General features: G+C 41.8%; 1 protein-coding gene across 9 annotated transcripts in view; it reads right to left on the reverse strand.

The window, feature by feature from the left end:
• LOC104569624 (poly(rC)-binding protein 3) overlaps positions 1-18789 on the reverse strand; it is a 138072-nt gene that overhangs the window by 47756 nt on the left and 71527 nt on the right. For 6 of the 9 annotated variants that reach the window (XM_088526120.1, XM_088526110.1, XM_088526102.1 and 3 more), the window contains exon 1: positions 900-1058. In XM_088526120.1, coding sequence (XP_088382246.1) covers positions 900-977 — 78 coding nt within the window. In that variant the 5' untranslated portion in view covers positions 978-1058. Of the gene's footprint in view, positions 1-875; positions 1059-18789 lie in introns of those variants that run through there. The other 3 variants (XM_088526083.1, XM_088526067.1, XM_088526061.1) reach the window with 2 other exon arrangements.

An 18789-nucleotide genomic window follows, 5' to 3' on the forward strand; every position in this document is an offset into this window, starting at 1 on the left:
ATGTGACTGTATTGAATTGGCACTGTGTCTATGGCACGGATTTAACACTAAACTATGTGCTTAAGTGCTGTGCTAGAGAGAGGTGAAATTAGCGTCTAACATTCTAAATCAAACCTCATGCGCAACCTGGACAAACACTTGTTTTATCAGGGGATCACTCTAACATGGCCACAGAACCACAGAATCATTAAGGTTGGAAGGGACCTCTAGAGGTCATCTAGTCCAACCCACCTGCACACGCAGGGACACCCAGAGCACGTGGCACAGGGTGGCATCCACGCAGGGTTTTGAAGATCTCCAGGGAAGGAGACTCCACAACCTCTCTGGGCAGCCTGTTCCAGCGCTCTTCCACCCTCACAATAAAGAAGTTCTTCCTCATATTCAAACTATTCAGATGGAAATATCAGATGCTATTTCAGTATATATATAAAATATATTCTGATATATATATATATATATATTCAGATGCTATATCAGAATAATGAAGAATCCTCCTGTCTGAAAACAACATATATATATATATATATATATATATATATACACACAGTGGCCCTTACTTCACAAAAACCATCGTGTTATTTTCAAAAGACTGTGACATTCAACAAATGATGAGAAAGGTGAGAAAAGATGGCAGCTGTAGACAGGTCAGCCTTGTGCAAAGTTCTGTCCAACATGGCTAACTACCAGTAACAGAATCTTTTTTCTTTGTTGCCGGAATGACTGAAAATGAATTTTTGAATTTGGACTGTGATACAAATGTACGTTTGCTGCCTTGAAAAGCAGACGAGTGTTTTTCAGTAATGTCAATGGTGCTTTTGGCTGGAGTTGAGGAGAAGAGGTGTCTGTGACCAACCCTGACAGAGTTCGAGGGCAACTGCTAGGGCAAAACAACACTTCACCTTGCCGTGCATGAGGAGGCGTATGGTGAGCGTGACATTGAGACCTCCTTCAGACACTTTTGCGTCCTTTGTGTTCATCCTGGCCTGGTCTCTTCTGTACTTGAAAGCAGCTTCGTTTTTTTTTCTTTTTTTCCTTTTTTTCCTTTTTTTTTTTCTTCTTCTTTTCACTTAATCAACCTGCAAAGAAAGAAAGGGAAAAAAGAAAGAACCATTGAGTGGCTGAAGCTCCTCTGAACTGAAAATTCTGTGTTGTACAAAACAATTAACATTCCCCCCTTTGATTTTCTGGACTATATTTTAGTGCTCAAAAGGTTTTTTTGGTTATTATGAAAACTAACTCTTTAGCCCTTCACCAATTACTTGAAAACCTCCTTTCTGAAGCTTTCAAAATTCTCTTAACTTCTTATGTTCCACAGCTGAAAGTACTGAGCACAGCAAATGGAAATACAGTGTTTTCTTCTAAATAGCAATTTCTTTCTGTTAATCCCTGTGGCGTGTATATACATACATGCATATATTTTTACATGTGTGTGGCATTATTTTCATTTCTCTCTCTTTCTTGCTCTCTTAATTCTTTCCCTTTTTGCTTTTGCAGAACAGATATTTTCATTTCCTCTCCACCTAGAAAGAAATTACTTCTGAGTCTAAACACTGATCTCTAACAACAGCAGCAGATGACACATTATCAAAGACATTAGAGTAACTAAGAGCCACTTGCTACTGTAAGTCTGGGCTCCATCTGACTTTGTCGACCAAGCCCAGAGGGGGTTCAGTGTCTTCAAAGCCAAAGCCCAGCTTCAGCCCTAAGCAGAAGGAACATGCTCTTTAATTCATAATGACAAATTGTAGATTTTCAGTCATTTGCAAAGTCATAAATATCCTATTTATGGATAGGATATCCAAGGAGGCAGGGACTGGCCTTGAAGGAATAAACAAGATGTATTATGAGTTTATTAATACAAGGACATTCACACAAGCAATATTGGGGACAGGAAGGAGTATTAGCAAGGGTAGGCAAATTTCACACTAGAAAAGGCCTAGGCTTTCCTCATTCATCTTTTGTCTTTTTCAGCCCTATCTTATGTAGCATAAAACCCATAAACACACATCATTCCTCTCAACAAATGTTTCTAACTTATGACAATATCGTCTATGAACATTTTGGAGCTTCCAAAGAGCCTGGCTAGCCTAGGCACTGACTACTGAACAGGCTGAGGGGCAACCATGTTGTAGGTGACAGCTCAGAAGATGACGACAACATCCACCGGGGTGGCAGGCTCACATGTCCTTGTGTAGATGGCCCAGAAATGGGACTGAACTACTGGAAATATCTGCAATCAGTCCCCTGAAAACACAAGAAATACCGTTGAGCAGAGATTGCTTCATCAACTGATTAAGCTCCACCTTAAGAGCCATTGAGAATCAGCACACCAGACCAAAGTAAAGTCCAGGTGTCATCTATGCAAGAGGTCAAAAATGATGTTTGAAAAAAGAGCAAAAGAAATATGGATGGAGTGATCCCCAATAGACTCACTGAGCTACCATTGATCAGCCATTGAGGACCTTCTTGAGTATCTGTATCCAGATTGACATTTTGAACTGATATCGATGGACCAGTCCTCCACAAATTTGTCTAACCAACCCCTTCTCCAATCCGTACTCCTGGTCTCCAGAAGTCCTGGTGTCACAGATTCATTACTAATGTGAGGAAAAGCAGTCTATTTTATCTGCCTTAAATCTGCTGACTGACATTTTCCCTCATTAGACATTTTGTATATTATGGAAAGACCATCCCAGAGCGTAACTCCTCTAAGGACTGAGTATAAGCACCCGCTTCAGCCCAAATCTGCTAACGGCGAAGTCGCACGTGACCTTCGTGCCCCTGGAAAATATCCCGGAAGAGGCAGTTTTTGCTAAAGCCTCTGTAGGAATCTGTAGGGCCACAGAGAGCATCTGTGTCCCCAGGGAGCACAGGAATAAGAGGCAGACATGCTGGAAGAGAAGGAGCATAAAGAGAAAGGGGAATGAGCAACATAACCTCATCCTTCCTAAAGGCAAGTCCATGAGTCTACCCCAGAGCAGCTCCCACTTACCTGTCCCACTACCAAGACTGCTTTTCTCTAAACAACAGGGTATCGCTACATTTCACCCCACATACTTTATTAGACAGACCAAAAAACCTAGAATAAATGCTTTTTTATCCCCACTGTTTTAGGCTTACCACCTACATTATTTGCATAACCTGTCAGCATGCAGAAAACCAGGACAAGAGCAAGGAGCCTGGGGAGGAAGAGAGAAAGCATAAACAGCCTGGCTCTGCCCTGATGCAGAGGGTGGGAGGAAAATAGTCGCAGCTGGTAGGACACGACAGAGAAGAGTATTGGGCTGTATTCTCCTTCTTTAGGGTCAGAGCAGATCTCACAGTTGAATCCACAAACGGGCAAATACGACCATCTCTTCTGACAAACGCAGAAAGAAGAATGGAAGAAGCCACCATGGTTGTCCCCAGACTAAGAGGGAACAGCCCCATGAGGCTCACCTGCTCCTTGATGCTTTCTGAGGGATGACTCCAAAGGGAGATCAGGCAGGAGTGAAGCACTTACTGCTCACCTATGCCAAGAAAACAACACGAATGGTTTTGCTTATAAACGACAGCATGCAGCTCCACGTTCTTGATTTTCTTGAAGAAAAAAGAGGCATCCGAGACGTCTAGAAACCTACAGGAGCTATAAGGACATTATGAATCTTTCACGTAGTGGATGCCCTTCAACTAGCAGGTAGGTCTACAGAGGACCCAAGTCTTCGTGGGTTCAGAGCTTGGTAATAAGGGTAAACCTTTAAAGTTCAAATGAAATTTTTCCCATGTGAGAAAAATAATCCCAGACAAAATACAGATTCACAGTTGTCACAGCCTTTTGCTGAATGCTGTGATGTTAGTTATGATCACAATGGGAAAAAAAAAAAAGAAAAAAGAAAAATTGCAGGAAAACCTTTTGCAGGAAACCAATGCCAAATCCTAACCTTCCGTAGATGAACCCTGAAAAAAAAGTGTTTTTAGCTTTAGGTGAACAATTTAGGCAAAATGCCTTTTGGGTTCTTTTTAAAAACAGGTTAAAAATAAAATTGTCCTACAAATTTTGGTAAAAATAGGACTGAACATTGCATTTTTGGCAGGATTTTTTCCTACCTCTCCCCCAACAAGCTTGGCTTGTGGCACCTGGTGCTGAGAAGCAGCACAGATGTCCGCAGAGGGCCAAACGCATGTCTGCGTGCAAGGAGTTAGGCAGCTGTGGCAGACACAAAGGCAATGAATGCAGGAAGGCAACCTCACATAACAAGGAGGAAACACATGAAAGCTATACATTTACCATAAAGAAAGATGGGCCCATTTTGCCAGGTCATTTACTGCTGTCCCAGATGCCCTGGGAGTCCATCTATTTCTGTAAAACATTTACAGCTTCATAAAGTGAACCTAGAAGACTGCTAATTAGCTGAATATTTCCGTTGTAAACAGAGATCAAAATAAAACATGTTATCCTATTATTTTTAACCAGTTAAAGCAATTTTTCTTCCAAAGCTAACGCGCTGTGGCCTTGATCTCTGCAGGTATGGAGAGGTCCAATCCTGGCACTAGGAAGAGAGTGGTTTCCTCTACCAGGCTTCCTATGCAGCCATATATCCATGCATTTATAAACCTACCACTGTAATATAGAGCATATCATGAATATTTAATCAGAAAAATCACTTCCCTCTCCTTTGAAAAAAATGAGTGCTTTGAACAATTTATTATGCTCCTGCTTTCTGTGTGCTAACCTGCGCGAGCAAATGCTATGCTAGATATATAAGGGTCACCTTTCTCACGCTGTATGTCATGAGGTCCCGGGGCTACTCTAGTGGCTTGGGCAGATGAGCCACATGGACCAGGAGAACCCACCTGGGACACTTCTCCTGACTCCAGAGGAAACTCAGGGTGTCCACAAGGGAGCGGAGAGAGCAACGCACAAGCAGGCACCACCAGCTGCTTGGATGAACATTAAGAGTGAGATCTTATGCATTTTACCAGGGCTTCAGTGGAGAGCTGGCTGAGCCTGGAGACCAGCTGGATGAACTGTCCCCTCTCATCTCAGGGCTGAGGGCCAGGGCACAAAACGGGAGATCTGGAGCTCTGCAGCTCAGAGCAACAAGCAGGAAAAGGCACCAAGGACAGGCAGATCCCTTTGGACATGTCCCAGCAAACAGCAGATCCTTGCTGACTGCAAGGCTCAGAATGAACATTTGAAGATACTCCCACTGCTGTTTAGCATACAAAAAATGAAAAATCCTCTTAGGTGGGCACATGCATCCAAATGCAAAAAATAGGCATACTGTTTTTTAAAAAATCCAATAAAAGAGACATTTGATCTAATGAAAATGGCTTTTGTATGGAAGTGTATGTTTGCATGTATTTTCAACACTGGATAACCCAAGCTGGTATAAAGTAGGGATATCCTCTATGCTCGCTATTCACTACACAAAATCTATCCATTTTCTAACAAAACATTTCAATAATTGTTGGTAGATTAAGTAGTTAGAGCAACACACAGCTCAGCCCTGTGTTTATCAGAGTACCACAAAGAACACCACAGTTCCTAAAATCTTTCATTGAATTATCCTAAGCTGCAAGACGGGCTATATAGATGAAGGGCACTGACACACACGCACACAGGGGTTAAGGATCCAAGAGGCACAGGGCTGAGGCTAAGACAGCTGCCTGAAGCCTAAGCCAGGAAAAGTCAGCATCATGACTCCTTTCTTCCATCCTTCAAGCCTCCAAATCCCTTTCCAAGAAAATAAGGAGACAGTGGCAAAGAATAAGGCTGTAGTGCAAAAAAAAAAAAAAAAAAAAAAAAAAGAGAGAGAGAAAAGAAAAAAAAAGGTAAAAAGAAATACATGCTTTAAATCTCTAAGGTGAGTTCTTTTGCTCACCTTAGGAAAGGAAAATTGTTAACTTCACAGGAGGCAGAGACAAAGAAAACTGACATAGTTCCAAGGTAGATGTCAGGCAGTCAAAGTCAGAGCTGCCTAAACAAGTTCAAGGAAGACAAAGTTTACACCATATGCTTGTTGACCCTGGCTTTGCAGAAGAGATTAAAACGGCTGGAGCATCCCACAGAGCATTCCCTGAGCCGGAGCCTCAAAACGGACTCTTGAATCTAATGATGGTGCCTTCACCATCGATAGAAATATGCAATTATGAAGAAAACAAGGAAGAACCTCCAGGTAAGATTCAAAAGGACAAACTCAAGTGAAAAGAAAAAAAATTGACAAAGAGAAAAGTGACATTCAAATTACATGATATTCAGTAAAAGCCAAGTATTACTCAAATGAGGACATTTGCTTAAACTCTGTCATCTAGTTCCCATGTATCAGTCGGCTTAGAAGAAGAAAACTTAAATAGGCAGAACATGAGAATAGCCAGTTTCTCACAATAAACCTGTCACTTCAGTAATATAAGAAAATATCCCAAAGGAGGGATAACTAGCAGACGATCAAGCCAGAGGGAAGGGGAGCAGGAAGTGAGGACAAGGAACTGAACAAGACAACTAAGATAGGGGCAGAGTAACCCAAAGATGGACAAACAGACGTCTCAGCAGTTATGGAGAGACAGTGACGCCCTTATGTTATCAAGAAAGTAGTTCAGAGTTTGGTTTAACTAGGAATAACTCCTAAAATAGATAACAAAGTGTGGCTCTTTAAAATAGATAACAAGTGTTATCACAAAAAGAAAAGAAAAAGAAGATTGTAAGGAGTGAGTAGACAGCCAGAGAAACACGGGCAACTACGAAAAGGGTGCAACTGAGTCCTCTTGATGAGAAGTTCCCCAGGTGGAGGAAGGCCTCCCTGGAATTGGATGAAACAGCACAGGATGAGAAGAAGGGACCTACACTTTCAGCAAAGCAAGAGTTCTCTGGGGAAAAATTCATGCTACTTTTATTATTTTATTCTTTCATTTAGACTGAAGAAAAGAAGACTGAAGGGAATGTAAGAGAATTACTACAGGACATGAAGTGATGAAGGGCTTGTGAAAAAAAAAAGTAAGTAAGTGGCTTTCAAGTTTTTTTGTTAAGCTAAGCAGTTATTATCTACGGCTTGTCTCTTGGAAGTAATATCGTTGGATGTCAAAGGACTAAACAGCATAATTACATAGAAAAACACTGGGAAAAAAAAAAAAAAAACCCAAACGAAGCAAGCCCAGCTCCAATCCAAATGTTTTCTTTCAAGGAACTCCTTTTCAAAAATGGTAAATGTAATAGCTATCATCAGCTATTTATCGTCTCAGTGTTCAAAGAAATACAAGAAGAGTGGACATGAGCTAAACATACACTTTGTCAGTTTATATGTCCATTGAAGGATAAAGACATCTACTGTTCCTACCTTGCTGGGTGATCACTAAGAACAAAAGATCTGCAGGCTGCCCAAAGTAACAAATCAGTAATAATAATAACTCTTCAAAGGATTTCTGTCCTTGCAATAATTGTTTAGAAAAGGAGAAATCATGCTTTGAAGCTCTTCAGTTTTAAACAGAGGCCTCACCGGGAGAATCTGATTAGAAAACAATAGCCAAGGAAGCAGGTGCAGTGTTAACCTTTCTGCTTAAACAGCTCCATCTCCCAAATTACTAGAGAGGACTGTACACAAAGGAATGAGATTATACATTTTATTCTTATCCTTAGCATCTGTATCCCAGAATAGAGCTAATGGTAATCTCTATCTCCTTAATGAAGTGAGCAAGATCTGCAGAACCTGGCTCCATTACATCATCCTGTCATGCCCCATTTAAAATTAGTTGATACTTGGGATGGTCTACAAATCCTTTCTTTGGAAAATTAATACTTTGCTCTATCAGAAAAAAATAGTGGGCCTTCGCTAGAGAAGAGAAAAAAGAAAAGGAAATAGCTCAAGAATAAAATTAAAATCAACACAGAAGATAACAAGGTTCCAGGAAATTCATAAAGCTTAGGTTCAAAATGAGTTAAATCAACACACAACTATTATGACAGTAAACTGAATACATGCCATTGGAAGAACAGCAACAGTATGAAAACAGATAAGCAAAACATTTGTTTTATGAAAAAAAAGTGCTCAAAAGGGATTAAAAAGCAACATACGATTCCCCCTAGCTAAAAGTTATCAACAACAGAGAGCTACACATGTTACCAAGCCCAGCGCTCCTTTTGCTGACTGCTGTAAAAGTCTCTATACCCACTTTTGGGGTAATCACATGGGATAAGTAAACTTACCCCAGAAAGAGAACTTTGCATCACTGTGTTCAAGATTATCTCCTAGTATCAACATTTAAGCATTCGTTACCTATCTAGTATGAGTTAGTATCAAATTGTTGTGTTCAAGCACACAAGTGCACGCTTTGCCAAAATACAGTTACACCTCCAGGAAACACCAGGCGACCAATGCCTGGAGATCAAGGCTCGGGATATCGAGGAAAGCTGCAGGCAACGATCCCAGACTGGAAGAGACACCTTGGAGCAGGCAGCCTCCGAGGCCAGGAGAGACAAGACATCCTCACAGGTACCCAGAGATTTACCAAGGACTCTTCTCTTTGGGAACAAAATCAGCTTTAGCTGCCCTTTAATCCTATGCCTCCCACACCCCCAGGTTAAGCATTTTATATTTTATATATTTTATTAAGCATTAAACAGTTTATATTTTATATATTTTACATAAGATTTTATATTTACATTATATACATATATCATTTTTTATATGGCATGTATATATATGTAGCTTATAATTAAAAGCCAGAATGAGACTGAGGTCTATTTTTAGCACTGTAAATGTGAACAAACACTAAATTGCTGAGACATGACCTAGTAGGCAAGAATTAACAATGGGATTTTTTCATTTTTCTTTTTAACAAAAATGGTCTCGCAAGCACACACACAAATAAGAATTACCATTTCCTTTGCCAGTACTTACAATAATACTGATAGCTTTGTATCGATCAAAAAAAAAAAAAAAAGAGTCCCAATACAGTTCAAGAAATACAGCAACTTCTTTAACAGGAAATATTAATCCATCACATATGTTCCCACTGGGCACAGAACAAACATATATTTATGTATGTGCATATCTTTATAATTCCTTCAATATTCCAGTGACACCCATTATAGAAATATCTATTTTATCTGTCCAATCAATTTGTAAACTGTTTTGTACATCTCTCTGGCTTGACAAACATGAGTCAGTTATTTTATTCCATTACATATAAAACATGCCTGTTGCAAAGGGAAAAGAGGCTCACAACAGTAATATAATCTGCCTTATTAAACAGAAAAAAAATATTGATAGAATTGACTCTCCAATACAAACAAGCAAAAAAAGAAAGAAAAAAGATGATTTTTATAATTATCCTAACTGTGCTGTGATTTGAAAATCCATTCAAGCTTTCTGGATGAATAAAATAAATACTCATATAAAAAAGAAAGCTGTACATCATCTAAGAGAGAGCAGAAGACAAAGACCCTCTTCCTCGGAGGCCCCCCTCATGCCTGCTTGGAGCAAGGGCACAAGGAAGGGGAAGCTGGTCCAATGGTAACACCACTGCGAACGTGGCCCTGGACTACAAACCCTTCCTCATTGACAGGGATAAAAAGAAAAAGAGTGTTGCAATATCCTGCTGCAGCACTGGATCTGCTCTCTTCAAGAGCCCTTCTCACAAGATGAGGTTACAGAGTCACAGAGTCACAGAATTGTTGAGGTTGGAAGGGGCCTCTAGAGATCATCTAGTCCAACCCCCCTGCTCCAGCAGGGACACCTGGAGCACATGGCACAGGGTGGCATCCAGGCGGGTTTGGAAGATCTCCAGAGAAGGAGACTCCACAGCCTCTCTGGGCAGCCTGTTCCAGGGCTCTGTCACCCTCACAGGAAAGAAGCGCTTCCTCACATGGAGGTGGAACTTCCTGTGTTTCACCTTGCCATCTTGCTGGTGATGAGTCAAAACTCAGAGCTATGAGCTTTGCTGTGAGTCTTGGGAGTCCTCAGTGGGCATAAAAACAGTAAGTTCCCAGAGCTTCAATTCAAACTAGATTTAAGAAAAGAAAAGAAAAAAAAAAGGCCCAACCCCCCCCCAAAACGACTCTTTTATGGACATCCAATACTCAGAGTAGAGAGTCAAATGCATGCCAAGGCTTAAGCTACTTAAATCAATATCTTTGTGACTAAGTAAAACCAGGAGGATCACTAAAAGTCAAAAGGAAGTCTAGAAAAATCAAATAGCTTATTTATTAATGACTGCAAAGTGCAAGTTCTGAAGTGAGTTGCTTGATCTTGCTTTAGTGCTGGGAGAAACGAGTGCTAACGCTGCCCATCGACTAAAGCTGTGCGAAGATTACGCAGAGAAGGACACAGCTGGGGTGCTGTGTGGGGCTACGCAGCTCAAACAGCACTTCACGGAATCATTAGGGTTGGAAAAGACCTTCGAGATCATTGAGTCCAGCTGTAACGCCATCTCCACCCTGCCTCCTCAACCACGCACATTCATTGCAGATAACCTGAGCAAAAGGAATGGCTCATGGAGCATCCCTCCTTTTGCCTATTCCTCCGTTCCTTCCTAATACATACAAATGCAGGTACATACATACATACACAGACACAGAGACTCCTTGACCAATTTCAACACTTCAAAGCAGGCTATCCAAGACTGCAAGTTCACGCAAGTTTTGTGGAGCCACGGGCTAACTGGAGGAGCAAAGGTGTTTCCACTCAAGGTAAGACTTTGGTTGCAGCTCTGCAGGGTTGAGCTTGTATAAAAGGGGATGAACTGATGAGAAATATGGAACTGGAGGACAACAACATGAAAAGAAAATCAGGACAATACAACTAGGGAAAAATAATTCTTAACTGGGAACCAAATTTTCAAAGCACTAATCACAAAATGGTTGAGGTTGGAAGGAACCTCTAGAGATCATCTAGTCATAACGATACAAAACCCTGGTGGATCACGGCAGGCTGCAGATGAGAGGCTCTGTCGTTTCATTTCTGAGCAGGAGAAGAAGTGGCCATGTTCACATAACCATATCCCATTCCCCATTTAGGTCTGGACACTCCATTAAAAAAAAAAAAAAAAGAAAGAAAAGAAAGAAAAACCTGGATTTTATTCAGAGAAGATAATTACCAAAGTAGGAAGGCTGAGCTTAGCCAACAACAAAAAAGGCAATATTCAGTCCAGGCAGCATTTAATGAAAAGAACACTGATCTCGGAGGAAACCAAAAAGACAAAAAACTGGAATGTTCTCGTTGTGGTTGGTTGATGCAAGAATGACTTAACTACAGGAAAAGGGAAGCAATTAAAAGCTGAATTTCTGCCCCCAGAATGAATTTTGGGTATATCTTAGCCTGCATAATATTCTCAAGGAGCAGCATTGCCTCTGGCATTTCCATTTAGATCAGCTGCATAAAGCTTCCTAGAAGCCTTATAATACACACTGAAGTCAGCAGAAACACTTATCAGTGGTAATGCTGGATCAGGTCTGAAAAAGAAATTACACATAGGGAGTACATATCTTATAGTGAATTTTATTCTTGCAAGGTTTACTCTCATTCTAAATTGAGGCAAAATGTCAGAATTTGAAACAATTTAGTTTGTTTGTGTATGGCGTAATAACTGTTTGTCAATCCAAAGAGATTTTTTTTATAATTAAATTCCTGTACAGATTTCAATTTCCTGGTGTTGTATTCTTATTATTTATAATTCATTTCTAAGTAAAAATATCACTTCGAAATGGAAAAGCCAAATGATACAAATTCATAGTCTCCCAAAGGCAATATGGACTGACCTTATCGAACTCTTTCATTTAGTATTTTTAAAAAGTAAATTAACATATTCGCGCAGAACATTTAGATTTTGACAAATGAAAAAAAAGGAGGGGAAAAATCATCAGAAAATTTTCCATCTGCTTTCCTATGGGCTGACCTTGTAATGGAAAGGAAACTGAGTTGAATGAACTAATGAGGTCTTTTTCATCTCTAATTTCTAGGACTTCACACATTTCCTGTCTCTTCCACTTTTACAAGAACCTTGACATTATTTAAGTTAGGGAGAAGAGGGGTGTTTTAGAGGGTTTTTTACTATTATTATTTAGCCAATGAATAAATTAACTTAGGAAGAGAAAAAAGAGGTCACAGTATTCAAAAAGATACAATACTTGTTTTCTTTTTTCCCCCTCCAGTACTCTGCATGGAAATCTGAAAAAAAAAAGCCCCGTTTCAGATGCTGCGCTTCGCTCTTGCCCATGTAATAATGGGACACACTGGCCTTTGATACGACTCTCCCCAGGGAACAAAAGCCTCCTTTGGCACAACCACAGCCACTGCTTGTTGTACGTTACACATGTCTTTCCAGGCGAGCATGATTAATAACTGCTACAAAAAAAAAAAAATGTTCATGACCCATGGCAAGTATTCTTTCAACTATAATACCAGCATTATGGGCTCTGAATCTCAGTAATTTCAAAATGTGCTTCTACAATGGAACTATAATTTAATTACTTTTTCTGCAGCCTGTTCCATTTTGTTTCATCACTTTGATTGCACCATGCGCTTGGCAGCTTATGGAAGACTGCATCTGCCTCCAGGATTATTTCACTGGGTTCTTTCGACATCTGTTTCTGAAAATGACTTTATTTGCAGTGGCATAAAGAATAATCAGAGACTTGTTTAATCCAGATAAATTGGAAAAGAGAGAAACAGAGACAGAATTGGAGGGAGGGAAGAGACAAGGGAAAAAAAGAAAGGAGAAAACAAATTTATGCTGCATGTTGCTGAAGATGTCAAAATAATCTAAGCTGCTTCTGTGGTTCTGAAAGTGCTGTTTTCTGATGGATGATAGGATACATGAAAAGAAGAGTCACTAAGTGTTGCTTTTAATGCTTAGGTGGGGTCCATAGACGCAACACATAAGACATTCTAGCAAAGGCTGTATGACGCGCAAATTTGACGCCAAGCTTTGTGCTCAATCAGTTTAATATAATTTTCATCCCTATGAACTACATTTGCAAGCTCATCCTCTAGCACCATGAAGCAACCTGAAGCTATCTGTAACAGTTAATACAGGTCCTGTGCAAAAGCAGGCAAGCCCTGTGGGACAAGATTAATGCCTGGTGCAGGGCCTGCTACAGCCTCGAGTGCTCAGGAGGCATCTCAGCAGTCACCAGGACGTGGGATGACCTCCCATATCCGAAAAGCCATGAAGAGGGGCACCCGCATATCCACAGTGGACGTGCAAGGCGTCTCTAACATGCCTCTGTCTTTACCTGCTTCCGTTCAACACGGTGGAAATTGCCATCGGTGACTATGGTTCTTTTTTGTGTTACGGATGATTTTATTGAAGTTCCAAGTAAACCATAATAATTATGGCAAAATATTGAACAGAGTACCCAGTCAGTTTGGAGACATGTATTTTGCTAGGTATTACTGTAAGCACAATCCAAACGGAGGCTGCACAATTCTCAGAATGGGGGGACCCTCTGTCCCTAAAGCGAGGCAAAACAAACAGCTGCATCTAAGAAGCTTTCTAATTGCCAGGTTCCCAGAGTGGTGTGGTCTTAATTAACTGTCACAAGCATTTGGGCTTTGCTATGACTAGACCAAATCTTGCCCCACTCCAGAAGGTCGTCCCACCCACAGTCTGGGCCTTCATCCATCCAGGGTGGGTAACTCTTAGCACCCTCAAGGACGGGCTCACAGAGATGTCCACGTACAAGGTCTCCAAGGAAAGGCCACCAAAGGAAAGACATACAGTACCTTCTACATTTCACTGCTTCACCTTTCCTGAGCAACATATAGCAGGTGTGCTGAGGAGCTCGGAAAGCTCAAAGCTTCCCTATCACTGATCTGTTTATAGGCAATCTGATAGCAAAACTTCTTTGGCAGTCTGCCTGTCTAGTCATGTGGCAAGCATGAAAGACTACGTTTGGAAGCCTGGTTGTTTTCATAACAGCTATGACTACAAAAAGCAAACATCTCCAATATTTGGAAAGCAGCCTTAGGTTTTGCCCCAAATCATACAGCAAAAGAAAAGTAGACAGGTAAGGAAAATGAAAGGAGACCTCAATGCAAAGTAGCTCACTGAAGAAGTAACCAAATCTGAGGAAAATAAGGTCTTTCCATCCTAAACAAAGCCCTAATATTTTTCTCATGTCTGAAGAAGGGTGAAGACTGCACAGATCTGCATAAAACATGCAGAGGGGCACTACAGTTTGACCAGCTTGGTTTTGTCCTCTTGCTAACATTACCAAGGAACAGAAGTACATGTGTTTAATGACCAATGACCACTGTTGGACAAGGAGTAGATGTCTTAATTGTACTGCTGGTCAGATGTGATTCAGCGGCACCTCCGTCCCCTGGATGTTTCACAAAAAGTGTCCTTAAGGATGCGCAAGAGAAGTGTTTGAATATGCAGACCCATCAACCAAGCATGTGAATTTGCAATGAAGTTTTCAGATTGTTTGCAGGAACAGGAGAGAGAGAGAATACACCTTAAACACTGATTCTAAAAGAATAACAACAGGGCCAGTGAGCCACCTAAAAGGTGGCCTTTTTGACAAAGCTTATTCACACAGAACATGACTGCAAGTTTTTGCCCTACGCTGAGTCAATCTGGGTGCTGGTGTCAGCAGCTGCTTGGATGCTTCGAAGTTAGAGCTGTGCTTTGGTGACGTGCTGAATCAGCATCAGACAGACTCACCAGCAAAAGGCAGAGAAGGAATGCACAGCGAGCTAACACGACCTGTTAAAAGAAAGTCTTTTTTTTTTTTTTTTTTTTATTCAAGAAGGTGACGAAAGTAGCATTGAGAAAGACAGCGGAAAAAAAAATCAGTGGAGGTGGAGTAACTGGCAGGAGAGGTGCCAGGAGTCTGGGGTTGCATCAGCTGCCCATTGATACTAACCATGAAGTAGGTGCAAAAGCTTGAGAAACAGCAGGGTGACAGTGTCCGGAGCTCTGGAGGCGTTGGATAGCTACGGTCACACTTGCTGACATATGCACTAAACACAGCAAACGTGAGGATGATGTCTGTGCTCATGAAAGCAACTGCTCGGCCAAGTAGAACCACGTCTCTTTGGGTAAATCCAGAATAATGAGCTTGGTTTCTCCCTGGTTTGGGGCTCAGACCTGGAATTCCAGCATTCACTCACAACAGAAATGCAGTTCTGCTGCCAGAAGGGGCTCGCTGCTTTGCACAGGACTGAAGCTCTCTCAGGGCAGGAATGGAGCCACCCCAGGTCTACCTTCCAATGGCCTCTAACAGAGTTAAATTCAGTATTATGGCATCAGCTTTAAGAAACTAGTTTTACCTATTTCTCTGAGGTCTAGTGAGTTAGACTGTGCCACAGAGAATATTTTCCAGCAGGCTTACTTGACTGAGGTCATCAAAGTGCCATGGTGGGCTACCTCGCTCTTTTTTCTGGCCTCCATTTAAGAAAAAAAAAAGACAAGAACATAGTGTAAGAAGAGGTGGAAGTTCTGGCTGTACTGTTTCCGGTTTGGACTTTCCTCCAAAATGGTTAAGAATGAATTTCCTTTCCCAGATAGGACTGCCAATCATGTGCTTACTGCCTGACAAGACGCAAACCAAATCTCTCCTCCTGCCGCTGTTGGTCCAGCCACAAGCACAGGAAATGCATGTTGGCAAGTAGTGGGAAGAACAGTCCATGCTCTGCCCAGGACATTCCCCTGACCTGCAGGGGCAAGAGGAATTCGGTCTCTGCAAAGCCGAGCCTGCTTTCAGCTACCACCCTTCCTTACGAGCCTAGGAACCGCTTTGGAGGACACTTCAAAAGCTATACTGCTATTGAAGCAGATCCTCCAAGACTGCAAACAATGTAGGCCAATAAAAATAGCAGAGATGCCTGCCAAGTGCCTAGACACAGGCGACTCCTTACCTATTTAAGAGTAGGTGGTTATGCAACTGGGTGATTTAGGCCCCTGACGGCAAGCAGATTCCCCGGGGAAGCTCCTGCAGTAGGTGCAGGTGCCACAGCTGTGCTTTGGCTGCAGGCAACCCCCAATCTTACTTCTGTAGAACACATGATAGTGGCAGGCTATTTTATCTTTAAAAATAATTAACTCCGGGGAGGTTATCCTCCAGCACTGCCCTCAACTAATTCCACCCAAGCACGCCACTGAAGTGCTAGCCTGCTTGGTGGAGTTGCTCTTGGATCAGCAACACAAGAGGACCACACTGCAGGGCATTAACAGCCCCTCTTCCCTCTCGTCTTGATATTCTCCATACAAATGAACTATTTTTTTCTGGCAGCGTTGAAGAAAAGTGACTTATAAATTGCTTTCTGATGTTGATTTTTCAGCTATTTAATTGATTTTCATCTACAGCTTATTATACATCTTTGAGGTGGAATCAATTAAGAGCTGCTGAAATTAAAATGAACCCTGTTTGTAATGGGCAGATTTAGTTCTTGACTATAGCTATTCTCCACCTCAATAAGGTGATAAGAAAATAATTGGTGTGGGAGACTTCACTGTGCTCTGCTTAATTAAGCGCTGTTCAACATGTTGAATACTCAGCAGCATGCATGCTCACAGCCACACGCTTCCTCGCCTGTAATACCAACAGGCACTAGGAATGGGATAAATATATTTTCTGTAAATTGGAAAATGACACCAAAATATTGCTAACAGGAACAAGTCTGTATTAATTTATAAAACAAATCAGATTTTCCTAGACTGCAACAGCTCTGGGCCTTTGTTTTTTTTTTAATACTGAGTTCAAGAGCAGGACCCTTTTCATGTCTTAATGTTCTAAGTCTTCAGCTGCTGTCATAAAGATGAAGAGCTGTCTTTACACAAACATTATCACTAGCATTCACTTAAGCTATCTAGTATCTTCACAACCCGTACTGTAATGTAAAGCCAAGATCATTGCGATATTAGTTATCCTCGGCATAGATATATATAAATATGGATAAAATCACCTGTTAGCCACAACACTCCTTCAATGCTCTGTGGTAATATTCTGATCATACGTAATAGGGCAGCAAGCAGAGTTTTACTGCAGTCATCCACACCCAAATGTCAGATTATCGTACTGTTCTTGCTAATGTAAATGCCAGTTTGGCTGGTTCCTGCTCTGTATCGAGTTCCAGGTTGCTCTTTTGGAGGCATAAGCCCTGGGCACCTCAGAGCACTGCAGGTCTATGCCACCGAGGCAGGCAAGGATACATTAGAACCATCTTTCTGGCAGGGACGAAGCCCAGCAACATGGGAGTGCAATTGGCCCAACTAAAATGTTTGGTTTGCACTTCTGACGGCTAAGAAGAAACCACGGAAAGCAAAGCAGAAGAGGAGAGTGCTGGGTATGCGCACAAGGTCCTGCTCCTCTGAGCTGTCACCATGGCTGAACAGGCAGCAGGAAAGCAGGGGCGGCAGCTCTCTGGGTGCAAACTGAACCTTTGGGGAGGGAGGTCCAAAAACATCTGAAAAACAGAGAATGGAAGATAATGCAACTAACCTATTCCTAACCTCTTTTCCCAGCCTGCAACTCCAAGTAATGCAGGAATCAACAGGAAGCAAACTTAACCCAGCCCAATGCAAAAGGCATTTTGTTGGTTTCTCCCACCAATGCATAAGCTACTTGAAAGTTTTTCATCAAAACAACTTTTTTTTTTCTTTTTTTCATGGAAAACTAAGTTGCTTTGCTTTTACTCCTTTGTTCCTCCTTTAAGCAATTTTATTTTTGCACAGGGACAAATTCTCCTATCACAAAACACATCTGCAGCGCGTACAGCAGCAGCATCATGAAGACCTGAATCCACCAGCCGGACTCTCCCTCTGGCCCCTTTCAGATCTTGCCATAGCAGCTGCAACCCAAGTGCTGGTACAAATCTCTGCCTTTCCTCACCCCCTCATTCCCTGCTCTAAACACCAGGCTCTACCTTGAGGACAGGCACGCAGACTTCCCAGTGCCCCCTTCATGAATGACACACAACTGTGGATGGATGACTAGAGTGAAAGGGTTAGCAGTGAAAAACGAATCACTCTGCCCCACAGACAGGCGGGAAAGCCCTCTGTGGACAGCACCCGCACTGCAGAGTTACATTGATATCCCGGTACAGAGAGGTGAAGTTCCTCCCAAGTCCCTGTGCCCAGTGTTTTTTACTGGGTAGGTATCTCTGAAGAGTTGCAGGGCGAACACAGAGAAACTGCATCCGAGGACTCGGGTGGGAAATGAAGTCGTCCAAGGCCATCTGGCTGAACGGTGTCCTCCCCAAGAGCGGCCTCTGTTCGTGTGGACATTGGGAGCAAGCAGAGCACCACTATTTCACATTGTGTGATTTTCAGCTCGAGACTCATGTTTCTGCTCACATAACTCTGATGATTATGGGACAAGATGATGTCCTTTTTGGTGCTAAAGTTCTGCTGATACAACCTCCCTGCCCAATACATGGCCCAAACCATGTCTTTATCGGTAAGCGTGCAACGTGATAAGGGATGGAGCATCAGCTATATATGTGCTTATTTGCTAGTCTGAGCCGTAGTCACACAAGTGACACAAGAGTGGGGAGGTTACAAGGCCACCGAGGGTTTATATCACCTGAGCACCCTTAATTTTAGTGGGACAGCTTAAGTGATTAAGCCTTGACTCAGCTTTATCACTATGCTGGTAACATTACCTTGAACTCTGCAAGGTGAGCGGCCATTTACATCTTTAGATTAGAAATCTAGGCTTCATTTGAGTTTATATTTCAAATAAATTTAATTAGGTGGGTTTTGTGTCTCTTTTGTTCCTGCTATGCAAAATGCTAATCCACTTATTTTGGCACATGTCCCCTGTTTTAAGATGCTTTACGACTGCATACTTTCTGCAAAACATTAGCAATT

This window comes from Tinamus guttatus, unplaced genomic scaffold (genome assembly GCF_059628265.1).
Source record: "Tinamus guttatus ecotype Peru unplaced genomic scaffold, ASM5962826v1 Tinamus_guttatus_pri_ptg000025l, whole genome shotgun sequence".
NCBI lineage: Eukaryota > Metazoa > Chordata > Aves > Tinamiformes > Tinamidae > Tinamus > Tinamus guttatus.